Below are 17,355 nucleotides of genomic sequence, written 5' to 3'. Positions count from 1 at the left end.
ACAATGCCACCACATCCATCGATCTTCAACTCCTCAAGTTGCATTAGATCCCTAGCTACTGAGGCTGGAAACAGAGAGGTGAGGCTCTTGCATCTGGAAACGGTAACGGAACGGAGACATTGGAATTTGACTTGATTGTGAAGTTCCTTATCCCATACACGCCTTAGCTTTAATAATCCCTCTATCTTCAACTTTTTTAACGGAAAACGAGCAATGGGATGTCCATCTAGAGGACTCAATGGCTGCAGTTTGAAAACAACTTCAAGCGAATCACATGATGTTACGTTCAAACTTTCCAAGCTCTTGAGCCGTCCAAGAATGTAAGAAGGAACAATGTTCACTAGCTTGTTGCATCCATAAACACTGAGTGACTTTAGTTTGCGGAAAGACTCCGCAGCTACTTGATTGTCCCATATTATATCAATACTATCCATAAACCAGATGCGTAATGTCTCCAAGCTAGGAAACGCAACCTGCGGTATTCGCTCATGAAATTAGTGATTCTATCAATTCAAAAAGTTCATGAATACAAATGGAAGAAGCGGTGGTCCTAACAATCTTGGTCTATCGATTGTGGCCGCATCCTCATCTTGCAAAGGTTATTCCAAAGATTGCACGGACCACACAAAACAACACGACAACCAGAGCTTTTCTGTTTATGTTTTGACATATTATTAGTCCGTCCATGTTTTTTAAGGGCAGTTCAAAAGGCACATGAAATATTTGAAAACAAAAAGGACGATATTCCTCAAATTTGTTTGATTTGTCCATATTAGCAAATTTCCTTTTTCATTTTACTAGAAGTAGTTTCAATGTTTCATTTTGGACAAGTTTAACTTCAAAATTAGTGTATTATTCCCCATACTCTGTTAGTTAGCCTGTTAGGTTTCTATTAATTTACTCAAATTAAACATGTGCGTTATAAATAATATTACAATTTATTAAGTAATAATCTTTAAAGCCAAAATATACGTGAAATATGTCAGGGACATCATAACTTCCGGTTAAAGTCAATATCAATCATTTTTATTCAATATTATATCACTCTAAAAAAATTGAAAAAGTCAAAAAATAAAACAATGAAGAAGGGATTGCTTGGGTCAAAACGAACAAAACTTATTTATATCATTTTACACTTGAAAGAACTCAATATACTTAATTGATTGAATTTTCCTTTTAAGATTCATTGCTTTGTTACCGTGTTGGATGAACCAATTGTTAGATAAAAATTGTAGGCGCGTGCAAGCCATGCGCCAAAGATTATGTGCAGGGTCAGCAGTGTGGGCGCGTGCGAGCGGTTGTAGCGAATTTTTTTCCCCCCGCATTGCATATTTTTTGGTTCTGCCCTCCCTCACGCGAGAATATTCCTCTTTTGCAGCTGGCTGACAATTTCGCGATTTTTTTTTAGCACGTAAATTTCCTGGTTTGCCTTAAATTAAATATGCGTATGAGGTCCGATCGGCGCGTTCTTGGTGCCGACGTGTTCATATTGAAATGCTCTATGTTGTGGTACATTTTTGTACATGTTTGAAGCATTTAAAGGTATAAAAATACGTGTGAAAAATACACGTATAATTTGGGATATTATTGTATTTTTAAGCTATGTTTCCCTATGTTTTTTGAAAATACAGAATATTGATTTCTTGTAAATGACCACTCATGGTTCATAGATAGCATGTATGAGATGCTTGCAATAACAATGGTAGGAGATTCATTGCATGTGAGAAACCTCGGATATCAAGAGAGTAGCATGTTCTGTTTTTGCCACTAGCTACTGCCCATGAAAAGGAAAAAAAGAAGAAAAGGAATGCTAGCCAAAGAAATCGAGTTGGAAAAAGCTTTCAACACAAAGCATGGATTGGACAACGATACCGACCTGGACTAAAGGGTTACTAGATTGTATAAGGTATACCGTTGATCGAGTGCAATGAGGGAAAGAAGAGAAGTAAACAAAGCATGAAGTAAGCACTCTGTGAACGTCCCACGTCCCTTTACGGAAAGAAAGTCTCAACCAAAACCACATTCCTTTTGCGTGAGGATATCGCTAAAAACATAAGAATTGAAAGGCTGGCAATTTACAATATGAATTAACTTATTTGCAAATGATTATCCGAGAAATCCATAAATGACACGATTTGATACGAACTTAATATACATAAATTTTATAGCAAAATTAACAAAACTAAAGTGTTCTCCAATGAACATTGCTATATCACAAAATCTTTTACTATATAGTTACCAGGAGTGAATTTAACCACATAATTTGAGAGTTGACAATTGAGCTCATTGAAGATTAATTATCCAACTTTTGTATGTATAGTGACTCCACTATATATTCTTCGTTTCAATTCAAAATCACAATTTGAAGAGTAACTCTACTTTGGCTTATCCAGCTTTTATGGTGCTGTGATTATGTGGAACGCAATCAATTTTAACCAAAGTGGGCTTTGGCGATCATGCTTCGTCTCCAATATAACTATTTGTTAGTTTTACTTATTTAGCTGGCCGGTATAACAATTATCTATATGAATATATCATCTTTTACAATGTCTTAATACTTTGATGTGATTGATCCAACTCTTATTGATGTGAATTTAAACTTCCCAATTATTTGTAACGCTATGTGGCAACTTGAAATGCACAGCATGTAAACTCGTGAAGTGCTATGCACATAAAATTGATGCAATCAGTGGATTTTTGTTATATATAAGATTTTGACGTAGCGTTTGTTACGTACCTCTTGATTGAAGAGAGTAATGTAGCGTGATTTGAGACGATCCTCACTCCAAGCTTCACGTGAACCTGTCATCAATTTTTAATTAGATGAAAGGAATGCCATCTTTTGCATTGTAGGGATGAATTAATCTAAGAAAATTTTTAATGATTAAACCAGAAAAATAAAATCAATCTTACACTTTCTGCGAGAGAAGCACGTCAAACTTTCCAAACCTACAACCAATAAATTGGTTAACATCGAGAATACTAGAATTTCTGATGTTTCTATTCTCGACCCTTCATCCTCTATAATGATCGCCTCCATCTTCTTGCAATCTAGTACCTCTAGTTCTCTCAATTGTGGGAGAGATTGAACCATGGATGGGAAAAACAGAAACCCGAGGTTGTTACAGCCAAACACCTCTAATTGCTTTAATTTATGGAATCTCACAAGTCCACAAGGATCCTTGTTCCATATGCACCGCAAGCTTGGTAATCTCTTTATATAGATGGTGTTTAGCTCAGAGAGAGTCTCAATATTTGCATCGGCGCCTAGTCCGTCGAGGTCAAAAATTTCTTGCACCGAAACGCAATCTTCTACCTTTAAAGTGTGTAGCTCGTGTAGTTTTACCAGCGACCTGGAGTTGATAACCTTTGAGAGAGATTTGCATGAAGAGACCTCAAGAGATTGGAGACTGCTCAGGCCCAATGGAGATTCATCGGACCATATGTTTTCCAGATTGGGAAGTCCAACCATTGTCAAGGACTCCAAGGATGGGATTGAAACCTGACGTATAGACCCATCAGCATACGTGCTATAGCAATTTATTACAAATGGTTGCGGAAGAAAATTTACAGACTTTAGGATAATTTTTTTTTATCCTAAGACCCCAAGAACCACTAATGAACTTCATTTTTTTTATTTACAAAAAATTCGCGGATCGTTAGATTTTGTTTGCAATTTATTAACAATAAGGGAAACTACAGTCATCAAGAAATAGCATTCATTCAGTTTGCTAATGACTACGAAGATTAGTGACCGTTAAAGCAAAAGGAAGTACATTCAAGATAAATTCCTTCCTATAAGGTATACCACTCCCTCTTGGGTTATGTTACTACTTTGATGTTACGTTGCTCATTTTGTCGGATGATTGCCAAAAAGTACTGCACTATCTCACAATGCACATTACTACCATCAAAAAATTATATAGAAACTGTAGAATCACCGTGATTATGAAAGACATAGGCAACTTACAAACAAAGGACAACATCTCATGGAGTGATCAACAAGGCAAGTTTCAATCACGAGAAGTAAATTATAATGCTATAATACCTTAATTACAGAAAGGTATGTCTAATTTACTACCTACCTAAGGAAAATTAGCAATCTTGAAAAGTAATTTAGTATATCATCAGGGAAATTACAATCATAAAAGTTTAGTTACTGCAAGTAACTTCCTTTTTACGCCTTCACCATCCACCTAAGCCCGCTTGGGCTTTTCCAGACCCAATCAATTTATGCGTGAAATATTGTAATTTATATAATAAGAATAAATCTATGACGGAGCTAATTTCCTTTCATACTCGAAAAATCTATAATGGCAACTTAAATTTCTCTCCATGTAAGCTCATGTTTAATAACTTGCGAAACTAATATATTGCACGAGTCTTGAACTCCACCATCAACTTCAATGATAATTGTCACTGTTTATCCTTAGTTTACTTACTTCTCTTACTAACAATAACCAATTTAACAGCTTACCTACTACACTAAAAAATTGTTAAACAATTAATTAATTTCCACCTATTTGTTACATGTGATTTTTTTACAATGAGTTGAAAATTTCCAATATAATAAAGAAAAAAGAGGAAAAAAACGCAATGAAGATTTATGTTTGTTATGCCGAAAATGCTTACATATATCTATATCTGTTATATGCTTTGCATGTATGAACATGCATGTAATTGTGTACATTTATACTTGTAGGACTTATGCAATGACTAAGTGCTTATTGAAACACACGATAGGGAAAAGACGTGCATCAATTAGATTAGCATCGTTACTACTATTTGAAAACCCAATCCCCTTGCCATTCTTCGCATTGATTTTTACCTAAGTCATCTAAATATCAGATTTTTTTTTTACTTGCCGCATGTAAGCTGAAAATTACTCAAGTCCTATCACAATCTAAATTTACATGGATTTCATTCCATTAGTTGGACTTCTACGCAATGAAGAGTAACAGAAGATTGCTTCATGCAACTACAGAGAAGGCATGACTGGGATAAGGTAACTAGGCAGAAAACGAACCGAAAAAAAAAAGAGTAAGGATAATAATCTATGTCACACCTAATTAGCAAATGAACAAAAGATCAACACATACCAGATTGTTTTGATAGAAAGTTACCTGTTGCCCGTTGAAGAATGCAATTTGAGGGCCAACTTGGTCATTTGATGTACTACTTGAAGGAGCCGTCCCGTCGGTGACAAAATTTTTTATATTTGGCAAGTCACGCAATTCCAATACCCGCAAATTTGGCAACTCAATTTTTCCACTATCATCAATTTCTACAATCTCCCGCATTAAGTGGCACTTGACAACTCGCATCTCTTCAAGCTGTGGAAGTTCTCTCAACAATGAAAGAGGAAACAAAACTTCCATCTTGTTGCAATTTTCAACTCGTACTACCTTTAATGCATCGAAGGAATTGGAGGAGATATGGTTGTTGCATATCTTCTCCAAGTTGATGAGGTTATCGAGAAGTAACGACTCCAACATCTTAAACTCCGTATGTGATGGAGATTGGAGGACGTAATGGACGGAGGGACTATTCTTGACTTGTAGGTGCTTTAATTTCGAAAAACCTTTTTGGGATAACACGCAAATAGTCTGCTCAATTCCGTTTAATCCATCTAAGAAGAGATCGTCAGCTTTGCCTAATAAAGTTTGTATGCATCCTTTCTGAAGAATATCGCTTATTGGATCCAACTTAAGCTCCAATATGCTCGATCCATTGCGAATTCGCTGGCGTGGCACATCACCTATCCGGATTTGGTACTTAGTTAGTTTCTCGACGTTTAGATCCTCCGGGAGCACACTCGGATCAAGAATGGACACATGCAAAGTATAGAGATTCTTCAATTTGTTCAACTCAATGAGCCTGGCATTAGTTGGCGGAGTTTGCTCTATGGCATTCCAATGATCAAAGCTATTCTTCATATACAACTCCTCCAATTTCGTCAACCTTTCAAGCACACCCGGTTCAATTATCTCAAGTCGTGAGCAATTGTCTAAGTCTAGCAACTTCAGCTGTACCAATTGTCCGATTTCTTTTGGCAATCGTTGAATATTGGAGTTGACAAAGCTGAGAATATGCAGCCCCTTTAGCTCGCCAATCATGGCTACATCCTGTAATGAACAACCATCTAGACAGAGAGTGTGTAAGTCCTCCAAGGACTGAAACGGCGAAGGTGAACGACTGAGATGAACCCGAGAAAGATGTAAGACCATGAGTTTTCTCATGGAGTTGAAATAAGAATCCGAAACCTTAAGAGGTTCATTGTTTGTGAACAACAAAAAGATCCGCATTTCAGGGCAATCTAACTCTTCAGGAAGCTCCTTCATGTTGACGTAGGGAAAGCATATTGCCCTACAACTTTTGAGCTTGTCCTCTGACCATTCTGCTAACAACTTATCTTTCTCTTTCAAAACGACAAGAGGATGATCTCTTGAAGCAACCGAGGCAACAAACTCACGAACCAAGTCGTGAATCTTGAAACCATAAGCGTTTTCATCCTCTAACAGAAGGGAGGAGTCTTGAAGAGCACGAATCCCTGATCTCAAACTCTCTCTAGCTTCTTCCATGTTGTCATCTTCTCGAAAGAGCCCCCAACCCACGGCGTACCTCACCAAGTTTTCGAAAGAGGGCTTAGAGGTGCCATAAGCAACACAGAGCGCTAACAATGACTTCTCCGAGTCTTTTAAGTTTTTATAACTCAATTGCAACCTCTCATTTATCACCTCACCGATTCCTTCGTTTTTAGACAACTTAATTTGCTTCAAAGCAATCTTACAGGCAGATAACTCAGCACGTTTAAAAACTTTCGCCATATGGACAATTAGGAAAGGCAAACCTGCACATTTGTGGAGGGCTTCATCCACCAAGGATTTGAACCCGCCATCATGAACTTTGTCTCCCACCAGCCTCTCAAACAAACTTTTTGCCTCTTCCTCCTTCAGCTCACCAAGGGGGAAGTCCTTGTCGCAGCCCATTTCAGTTCGCAAAACATCACGTTCTCTTGACGTCAACAACAACTTGCACCCTATGACCTTGTTGTCATGTCCGCAAGGAATACCGACTGATTTCAAGTCCAACCCCTTCCACAGGTTATCCAGTATTATGAGCACCTTCTTGTTCTTCCGCTCCTCGTCTTTCAACCTCTCGTGCAGAAGTTTCGCTCGCCCGCTGGTAGTCTCTTTGTTCTTAATGTCAGTAAGGCCCAAGGCGTCCGCAATCTCTCCTTGAATGGTCTTGATGTCTGGATTTTGCGACACGTCGGCCTTAGCGACCCAATCAAACGACTTCTCTTCGCTTATTTGCCTTTCAGCATCCACTAAAAGGGTGGACTTGCCCACCCCGCCCATTCCATAAACTCCAACCGCACTGTTGTTGTTATCAGCAAGAGCGTCCATGATGTTCCTTATGATCTGAGCTCTGGATTCGAAGACACCATCGTCCCTAATAAACGTAGAGGCAGAAGAAGCAGAGGCCGTCGCAGTGGTGGACTGGACGACCTCTTTCCCCTCTCTCCTGGCCGGAGCAGGATCAATGAAGGAGATGTCCCTGAATTCACTGCATTCTCGAGCGAGTCGCTGAAGGAGCTCGATCTTATCCTTGGCCTTTCTGCTGAACTGATAGCGACAATTGGGGTCGGGAAGAGTCCCATAGCAGCAACTCTTACTCGCTTTTTCGAACTCTCCCAACAGCTCTCCCGCCTCCTTCAAGGCCTTCTCTGCACTCTCATGCCAATCGGTGACTAGACTGTAGACCGTCCAAAGATTGTTTCTGGCCACTTCGACGGCATTGTGGATCCTCTCAGCCTCGTACGCCAGCTTCCCGACTTCCTTCCGAAGATCCTGGGCGTACCTCTTGGAGGAGATCACGTATCCGAATTGGCGCTTGACAGGAACAACTACCCACTTCAAGACATCCCATGCAAAAGATGCAACAGGAATGGCAGGATCGATCGACATTTTGCTTTGATTTTTTCTTTTCGAGAAAGAAAGACCGATAAAACGGGGAGACAGTGAAGAAGAATAAGAAGGATGGTTTGGCCGAGGAGAAGAAAGAGCGAAACAGAGCAAGAATGATTGAGAGAAGAAGAGGGGATGGTTAGACCGAGAGAGAGAGAGAGAGAGAGAGAGAGAGAGGGAGATGAAAAAGAGCAGCAGGTAGTGGAGAAGAAGAAGGATGGTTAGGCCGAGGAGAAGAAAGAGCGAAACGGAGCAGAATGATGAGAGACGAAGAAGGCAACGAGATTTGAGTGCAAAGAAGGATGACGAATCAATGGGTGAGCTTCAACGATTTAAAGTTAGAAAAAAGAAGTTAGCTGTCAGTCTTCTCAATCAAGGCAACAATGTGGACTTACAAACAGTTGAGTAACGGAAATGGATGACTCATTTCCTTAGTCGTACGTACCTATATAACTTTAATATCGTTGAGTCCTTCTTTTTTAAATCATTTGCTTGAGTGTCATAATTTCCAATCGATAAATAAAGTCTTAATTTTTTTTTACAAATATTTACTAAAGTGCAGGAATTTTGACGTGACATAGCACTTGTAGTTTTAAAATGTTATGATCCAACCAAAAAACAAATGTTATCAAACTCAATTGAGCTTTGAAAAAGGTTTGTCACTCAAGCAATCAAAGAAAAAGTTACAACCTTCAACTGAGCACCATACATAAATTATGGCACTTAGTTATCGAAAAAAATTATTGCACTCATATCCAAATATAAATTGTTGCAGATAATAAAAATATTTGTAATTAGATAATTATTTCGAGGGATATAAGTAATCATTTTTTGAAAAATATTTTCAAATCATTCATTTTTGTCGAAACAAACGGAGTGTTAGAACGAAAAAATATTTTGCTTTGAAGGTAGTACTGTAGTTGGTTGGGCTTAGATTCGTGCTCGGAAAAAAAATAAAAAAAAATTAAAATTCATGAGAACAATACCATTGAAATTCAAAAAGCTTTGGTGAAGGGTATGCCAGCGGGGGCGAGTCCAACAGTTATGACCTTTAACGTTAGAAATTCTGACTTTAACCATACATCCCAAGATCTATCTCTATCAATACTCTAAGGTTTAACTTAGCAAAATCTACTTACTCTTTCGAGCTCCACACGCCGTTATCATCGTATTATTGATAATTCAATAATCACAATGTTCAAATAATATCATCGTATTATTGATAATTCAATAATCACATAAGATCGTCATTCTCCTAAAATAAGTACATTTCTTTTACATTAATCTATCGGTCTATGTCCACGTTGTCTCAAAAAATATCTTGCGTGTGATGGTCCTCATGCGAAGCCATTTACCAATAATCAAACGCTTTCGTCTCTTTAGTTTAGTTTAGTTTAGTTTAGTTTAGTTTTTTTTTTTAATGAAAGCATCTTTATTATGGATGGACTCAAGAGGGAGATAGACGAGACACCCCACTATCTTTTGTCTGTTCCAATTCTTTTTTTAGTGACAAAAGAATACATGTGGACCATATTTTTGCATGAATGGTTCAATTCAATCATGGGATTCTGGTAAGAATGCATGGCTGCTTTCTTGGAAGGATGTCATGGAAAAACGAAAGTATAGAATAACTTTGTGCTTTGAGTTAAGTCCAAATCTTTCTGATCACTTGTGTGCTTTTTTCCAGGCCCTGCCCTTTGGTTTCCACTTTATTTTACCACAATAATCATATTGGCTTCTTATTAAATTTATTGGTTTATCTCCACATTGTAGCAAAAATATCTTATGTGTGATGCTCCACATGCTAAACCATTTACAAATAATCATCATTTTCCATTCTTTACCTTTGTCATAAACCATCTTTACTAAAGGTGGAGTCGAGATGGAGATTGGACACCTCCTCTATTTTATGTCTATTCCAATTATCGCATCTTCGTGGATAGCTCTTTTTTTAAGTGGCAGATCTCTATCAGACAAAAGAATACAAGTGGAGCATATTTTTGCATGAATTAACTTTCTTTTTTTTTTGTCAAAGAATGAATGGTTCAATCATGGGATTCTGGTAATAATGCATGGCTGCTTTCTTAGAAAGAATAACTTTAATAAGGATGCCATAGAAAATTAAAGTATAGAATAACTTTGTTCTTTGAGTTGCGTAAGGAACAAGTATTATCAAATCCAAATCTTTCTGATCACTTGTGTTCTTCTTTGCAAGCCATGCCCTTTGATTCAACTGCTTAGCCAGCTAATATTCCTATTTATCATATAAAGATTTCATTCATGTCGTAAATTAGACATTGTTTGATTTTCTTCTTCCGATGCCATAATTAATTTGAAACTTCTCCCTTTATAGACATAACAGTTATGATAACATAAACTTCTAAATTATGAATTAAGAAAAAACTCAATACAACGGAAAATGGTCGTCTAACATACAACAATTTCTGACAATCTTTTAATTATTGACATATTAAACTTGGGCTAACTCAGACCCTTATATCTAATTAAAATTGACCAGCAGTTGAGAAAAAGCCTTGACTTTTCATGTAGTATCTTTTAAATTTTTGTAGATAAGTTGACCAGAATCCCTCGAATCAACCTTTTCAATGTTTAATTTTGTTGCCAACCATAACGGTTAGATTAGAGTGCCTCCACAATCCGTATATTAGTTATGACTATTTGAAAAAGGTCACTACTAATTTCTAACAAAAAGATATGGTTTGATTAGAGAAAAACATCCAAACTTAATATTCCCACGTTCTCATTCTTTAAAAGCATTCTTCAAATTGAGGAAATGTGGATACTTTTTAAGATAAAAACCGCAGAATTTCGTTAACTAGATCGATATGAGACCTGACTAAAAATTCATCCAAATATTTCAAGTCATCGCGGAATGGATTAATGTGGCTTTTCAAGAAGCCTGACTCCTTCCATCCGTAATGGCATGGAATCATGCCCATACTCCTTGCCATCTTTGGATCACCTTAAGCACAAGTTCAAGTGAAATGCATTTGTGGAAGGTGGAGATGCCCAAATTGACAGAGGAAAGGGGCAAGATGTTGTTTCCAGCAATATCACCTAGATAGGTGAATAGGTGATTCTAAATAAATTTGACTTCGAATCGCGGACTTAAAAAAAGCAAGTCAAACAAAATACAGATTTAGAATCTAAATAATATTCAGTATGTGATTTTGAACATAAATATGCAATTTTCTATCAAGTGTAGGGTAAAGAGTTTAGAGATAGAGAAATTGTACATGATGATTATAGTGGCTCGGCTTTGATCAAGCGTACATCCACTTTCTTACGCTAACAATTGATTGGATGAATTTCACTAGATGAAACAATGAAAGGTTACAAGTAATTGTACTCTCACAGGACCTCTCAAGGAATACAGTGTTTTGCTCTCGTGGACAAATAATGAATTTGAATCACTCAAGCCCTATGAAATTGTTGGTACTGATCACGCACAACAAGCAGCACCATGAATCTCCACTCCATCAACTTCAAACTAGCCGTTACAAAGATCCTCCAAGGATCGCTCTTCAATCGCCGATTGGATGTCGTCAATATTGATTAGAAGAGTCTATATCTAGAGAGATTTGGTAGCCGTTGGTACAAATTTGGACCCCTCAGATTTAGTTACTTATACAACTAAATCTTCAATTTTCATAAATTGAGTTCTTCAAATATGGAAGTTGTCATTCCTTTTAGAAGGTAATATTTAACTGTAGATATTCTACTACTCATGTTGTAGAATAATCTAGTTAATCAAATATTATAAAATTCCATAAATAACTTAGCCATATCGGAAATTGCCAAACGCGAGTCTTTAGAATCTGAAAATAAAGTATCGCAGAATCATAACAATCTTCAGAAACAAAAGCGACCTCTTAAATCTGAACATATTAGTACACCGAATATGAGCTTGATAATGTCGCATATAAGTCTTCTTCAAAGACGATAGAGGAATCTTCAAAAGTGATATTCTGCTCAATCTGAATGATGTGATTCAACTTCTTTAGAAGCAAATATGCGGATGACTTTATCTTGAGTCCGAACATCAATTTGAATCAATATAAGCATCTCTATTTATGTGTTACACCTGTGATAAAACACTTAGAGCATTTATGAGATTCTATAAGATATATGACATTTTTGTCAAAATCAAAATATTTAGAAGGAAGTTTTCCCAACACAAGGTTCATGCAATTGAAAAAAGAAAAAAATGAATCAAACCACAATTAGACGAAGCTCGATTCACGACCGGGACGGGGCCTACCACGTGATCCAGACGTGCCCTGCCCTGGTTCGTTACAGGCATGCAGGCCACCTTGTTTGCGACAGAACCTAACTGGATCCATGACTGAAACATTCTTTACTCGCCATTCCTCTCGATTGATTGTTACCACACTTTTATGTTCCTCACTTTTCGATTATTTTTCTATCATGTCACTATGCGACTAGTCCATATCGCTAGATATACCATAATGCCCCTGCAGGGGAGTGAAATTGAACGATGGGGCGTTGTCATTTTGCAACTACATGTCAGTCTAGGCTAATCCCATTTAATAAAACGTGGGTGCCATGCTGATGTTCAATTGAATTCGTGCACATATTGAGTGGCCTTCAGAATGTACACAATTTAACTAAATTGCATGCTTAGTTTAAATTAGCGGTTGCATTTTTGTAGAATGGTATGTCATCATAATATCTCTAAAGCATTCTGATTGAACAATATTAGACAAGAAGATGAGCCCCCTTTATATTAATAAACTATGAGGAGAATATGACCAATGGAGTAAAACTTCGCGAATTATCGCCACCCTTTCAAAAGTGAAACGATGGCATTGTTACGCATTTCTTACACATTTCTAGTTCCATAGTCCAGGTTGAACGGCCTCAAACATTAAGAAGCACTAGAGTTTGAGAAATCCTTTCCGCATTTTCTCGAATTAATTCTCTATCATAAAAAAAATTAAAGCTACAACTCCAAGACAATAACTCATCATAGTCGAATCGAAGTGCAGAAAGAAAAGGAAGAAAAGTAAGAAATGTTAAATTCTGACTTTTAATGATGGTTGCTTCCTTTGACCGGGTAAACCTAAAGAATCCAAAATGTCCTTTACACTATGATTACTAAAGTGATGATGTACCACATTTTATTTCTTCTGGAGTTCGCTATAAGGCTTGGTAGGACAAAATTGTCATCCTAAATCCAACGGCTGACATCAATTTATCTTGATCTCACGATGGAGATGTTTCGACATTTTCTTTTATTTGACGGCTGAGATCATGCCCATAACTTTGCCACCCAAAGAAGTATCGGCACGGTAGAGAAGCCCATTACTTTGTCATATTGACTTTGTCAGTTAAATCTGTTTATCCGTGACATTACTCCTCTTATTTAGAATAGTAATGTCCAGAGGATATTGTGGAAACCTAAACCATGCACTGTAAACTTTATCACGAATGGTTTAGGACATTCGATGGCGAGTTGTATGACGATATTCGAGAAAGTACACGACTAGTCTTGTATTCCATCTTCTAATTTATGTCCTTATTTAGTGGATTAGCTATCAAATCATATTTTTGTGTCATTAGCTATCACATTCTGGTTGGTGAAAGAAAAAAGCGCTACCGAAGTTAGTTATATCACCACATAAATTTTTTAAGGAATGTGCAATTAAATCTTGTATTAGTATGTATTAATTCGAATGGTGTAGATATAATCAAATCCTTAAAAAAAGCAAGTCAAACCGTAATTTTTTTAAAAAAATATTATCAAATACTGCCCATCACGTTCTCCATTTTGAGTGACAAAAATTCAATGCAGCCATTTCAAATCTCTTAATAACTTGAGATTGATGAGGCACCAAGTAACTGCTTATGTAGCAGCCAAAATAGCTACTTGTTTTTCTGGGTGGGTTTCGACGTGAAGTAAAAACATGCCTTCTTGGGTCCACGACAAGGGCCTGCTTCCTCTAGCTTTCATGTGTTAACGGCACACCAGTCAGCACAAGGACGAAGGACCAAGCAACCCCTTGCTGGTGGTGACGAGCAGGGCGCCACCACCGCAGGATACAAGAGCATTGGGCTCTACCGATCAAGTTACAAGCTCAATTCAGACCTTGTTGATTAATCCAGTTGATAGTGCGGGAGCATCCGATTTTATGGAACTATCCACAAGTTTCAACATGGTTCTATCGATAAGTCAAGCAACATCGATGTTCATTTCAGCATGGTTCCATCCGATTTTATGGAACTTTTCTCAAGTTCTAGCAAGGACTCAAGAATTGTATATGTGCGTGTGTGTATATATGCACGCCAAACTTATGAGATGGACGTCCTGTTATTAAAAGATAAGTAGTCCAATTTACTTAGGCGATACTCCCTGGATGAGCTGAAGTTACCAAAAAAAACTACGTAGCATTATCCTGTTGATTATACGAAACATGTGGCGTGACTGATATGTCTGGATATAAATTTTCTGCAAAGATGTTAGAGGAAGATTTGAAGTTGAAGTATGGGTCGGCTGTGCCAAGGATTAAATGATATCAAGCAAGGCGCACTGCCCTCGATATGATCAGGGGTACGTTCGAGGATTGTCACAAAAAGCTGAGGTTATTGCAGCACCATCTAATGGGTGTTTCAATTTCTTTTCACATTGCCTAAAAGCTTCCGGTGAATGAGCAGCTTAGTGTTCTCATGGATGCTTGTCATAGGGGAAAAAGGGATGGAGCGAAAGGTAGCGCGCCCGGCATTGTGAGAGGTGCTGCAGGTGTTAGAGAATAATTTGAGGACAGAAGCTATTATAGAGCCGCAAAAGGATACAGAAAGTTCCAAAAGTTACATATGACGCTTAATTTAGTGCCAAAAATTTCGACGTGAGTCTTTTCAATTAAATTCTTAAGCCAACGTGACTCGCCCATGTGTCCAATCAGCATCAAATCCCTAAACGACGTCATATACTAGCTTTCTCCCATATAAGTGTTGGCGTGAGCAGAAATCCCCTAATTGGTAGGGAATTTTATTTTTCCTCCTGATTGTAGAAGATTCATTTTTTCCTATTTTGTAGAGGATTGACTTGTAGAAGAAGTTCGTCTGATGGTATAAATATGGGTCTATACATATATGATGAAATAAGAAGTAAAAAACAAAAAAGAGAGAGAGAAAGGATGAGGTGATTGACTGAGGATGTAGGCATATTGTCGAAACTCTTTAAATTCTATATTCTTTATGATCTCTATTTGCTTTCCGACAATCAGAATCCTATCAACAAATTGAAAGAGAAACTCCAATTTGAAATCCATAACAGCCATTCAACCGACAATTGCCCCCCCATTTTGGTTTTTCCCTAAAACTAGCAGCTCTCTTGCAAATGGAAGGCAAAGAGCTTCTCCGCCTTCGGCACCAGGAGAAATTGCAGGGACTCAAGAGACAATATCCGAGCGTTGGACGAAATTTTATGAAAGTAACTATCAACGCTTTCGTCTCTTTAGCTTTTTATTTTTTATAAATCAGCTTTATTAAAGACGGACTGATGTCTACTCTATGAGGCAACGTGCATAGCTTTTTCCTCCCGTGACAGACAGAGCTCCTATCAGACCAAAGAACGCATGTGGACGATACTTTTGCGTGAACGGTTCAATCATGGGATTCTGGCAAGAATGCGTGGCTGCTTTCTTGGAAGGAATAGAATAACTTTAATGAGGATGTCATAGAAAACGAAAGTGTAGAATAACTTTGTGCTTTGAGCTGCGTAAGGAACAAGTTTTATCAAGTCCAAATCTTTCTGATCACTTGTGTGCTTTTTTCCAGGCCTTGCCCTTTGATTCGACTGCTTAGCCTGTAAGTGTTCCTATTTATCATGTACAGATTTCATTCGTCATAAATTACATAATCTTTGATTTTCTTCTTCTAATGCCACAATCAATGGGAAACTTCTCTCTTAATTGACTTTACATTTCATACTAACATAAAATTCCATATTAGAAGTTAAGAAGGCGCTCAATACAAGGGTCGTGTAATACACAAACATGTGAGAATAGCAATCTGTGATAATCTTCTACTTATTGACATATTATAATTGGGCTAACTTAGACCCTTAAGGCTTGACTTCTCATGTTTTGTCTTTGAAATTTTGACAGATTTGTTGATCAAAAGCCCCTCCAGTCATCCCTTTAAATCAAAATGAAAAAAAAAAATAAAAGCCTCAGTTTGTAACGAGCATTTGAAATTGTTTAACTTTTTTACCAACCACAATGGTTAGATTAAACAAAAACATCCAAACTTAATATTCCCACGTTCTCGTTCTTTAACAGCATTCTTCCAAGTTGAGGAAATATGGATACTTTGTTAAGATAAAATCATGGAATTTTGTTAACATGATCGATATGCGACCCGACTAAAAAATTTGTCCAAGTATGTCAAGTCCTCGTGGCACGGGTTAATGTGGTTTTTCAATAAGACCTTCTGCTGCGAAGCCTTGGCCCATTTTGAATTTGAATGTCAGGTCCAAAAGCTCTTTTGAAGCCTAACCCCTCGCTCCTTCCAACCGTGACGACATGGAATCAAGCCCATACTCCTTGCCATCTGTGGATCACCTCAAGCACAAGTTCGAGTGAAATGCATTTGCGGAAGGTGGAGATGCCCAAAATTGACATAGGAAAGGGATAAGGTGTTGTTTCTAGCAATATCACCTCTGAATAAATTTGACTTCAAATTGCGGAATCAAAAAAATCAAGACAAACAAGATACAGATTCAAAATCTGAATAATATTCAATATGTGATTCCGGAGGTAGATATGCAATTTTCTGTCAAGTGCAAAGTAAAGACTTTAGAGATACAGAAATTGCACACAATGGTTATAGAGTTTGGCTTAGATCAAGTTTACGCTCCCACATTGACAATCAATTGGCTGAATTTCACTAGATAAAACAATGAATTAACAATGAATTACGTTATTGCAAGTTGTCCCTACCAAAAAAATCACGTTGACAATCGATTGACCTTTTTTGGCCACACGTCTTCTCAAAGCTACTATCTCCAGGCTAATGTGAGTACGGAAAAATGGGAAGGACCTTAGGCAATGAATGTGAACGATGGAGCTCGATTTCGTTTCCGTTTCTGATCGACATAACCTTGATTTTGAAAGAGGAATGAGACTTTGAATCTCCATCTCAATTTTAAACAAACAGGTTAAAAAAAAAAAGTATGCAATTTACAATGGGTGTGGCATCAAATGGCCCAGGACTGCAGAGACAATGGAGGCTAAGTGTCAAAGGGATGCTCCCAGACAGTTTATGGTGGCTAGCTCCACAAGGAGAGGATGTCTATCGTTACCGTGTTGAGCCACGATGAAATCGATTGCCAAAGATTAGT

At 37.5% G+C, this 17,355-nt stretch overlaps 1 protein-coding gene across 1 annotated transcript in view; it reads right to left on the bottom strand.

The window, feature by feature from the left end:
• Positions 1–7,980, bottom strand: part of LOC125315326 — a 150,597-nt gene extending 142,617 nt beyond the window's left edge. Inside the window, exons 1-3 of the mRNA XM_048279777.1 lie at positions 6,365–7,980; positions 5,124–6,208; positions 2,914–3,502 (exon numbers count right to left, since the gene is read on the bottom strand). Of these exons, the coding sequence (XP_048135734.1) occupies positions 2,914–3,502; positions 5,124–6,208; positions 6,365–7,970 (3,280 nt within the window). The 5' untranslated portion in view covers positions 7,971–7,980. The remainder of the gene's footprint in view (positions 1–2,913; positions 3,503–5,123; positions 6,209–6,364) is intronic.
• Between the last annotated feature and the right edge of the window lie 9,375 nt (positions 7,981–17,355).

The sequence above is a fragment of the Rhodamnia argentea genome, chromosome 5 (assembly GCF_020921035.1).
Source record: "Rhodamnia argentea isolate NSW1041297 chromosome 5, ASM2092103v1, whole genome shotgun sequence".
In the NCBI taxonomy this organism is placed as follows: domain Eukaryota; kingdom Viridiplantae; phylum Streptophyta; class Magnoliopsida; order Myrtales; family Myrtaceae; genus Rhodamnia; species Rhodamnia argentea.
The sequence above is the reverse complement of the archived record's forward strand: the minus strand, read 5'-3'. Positions and strand labels throughout refer to the sequence as shown.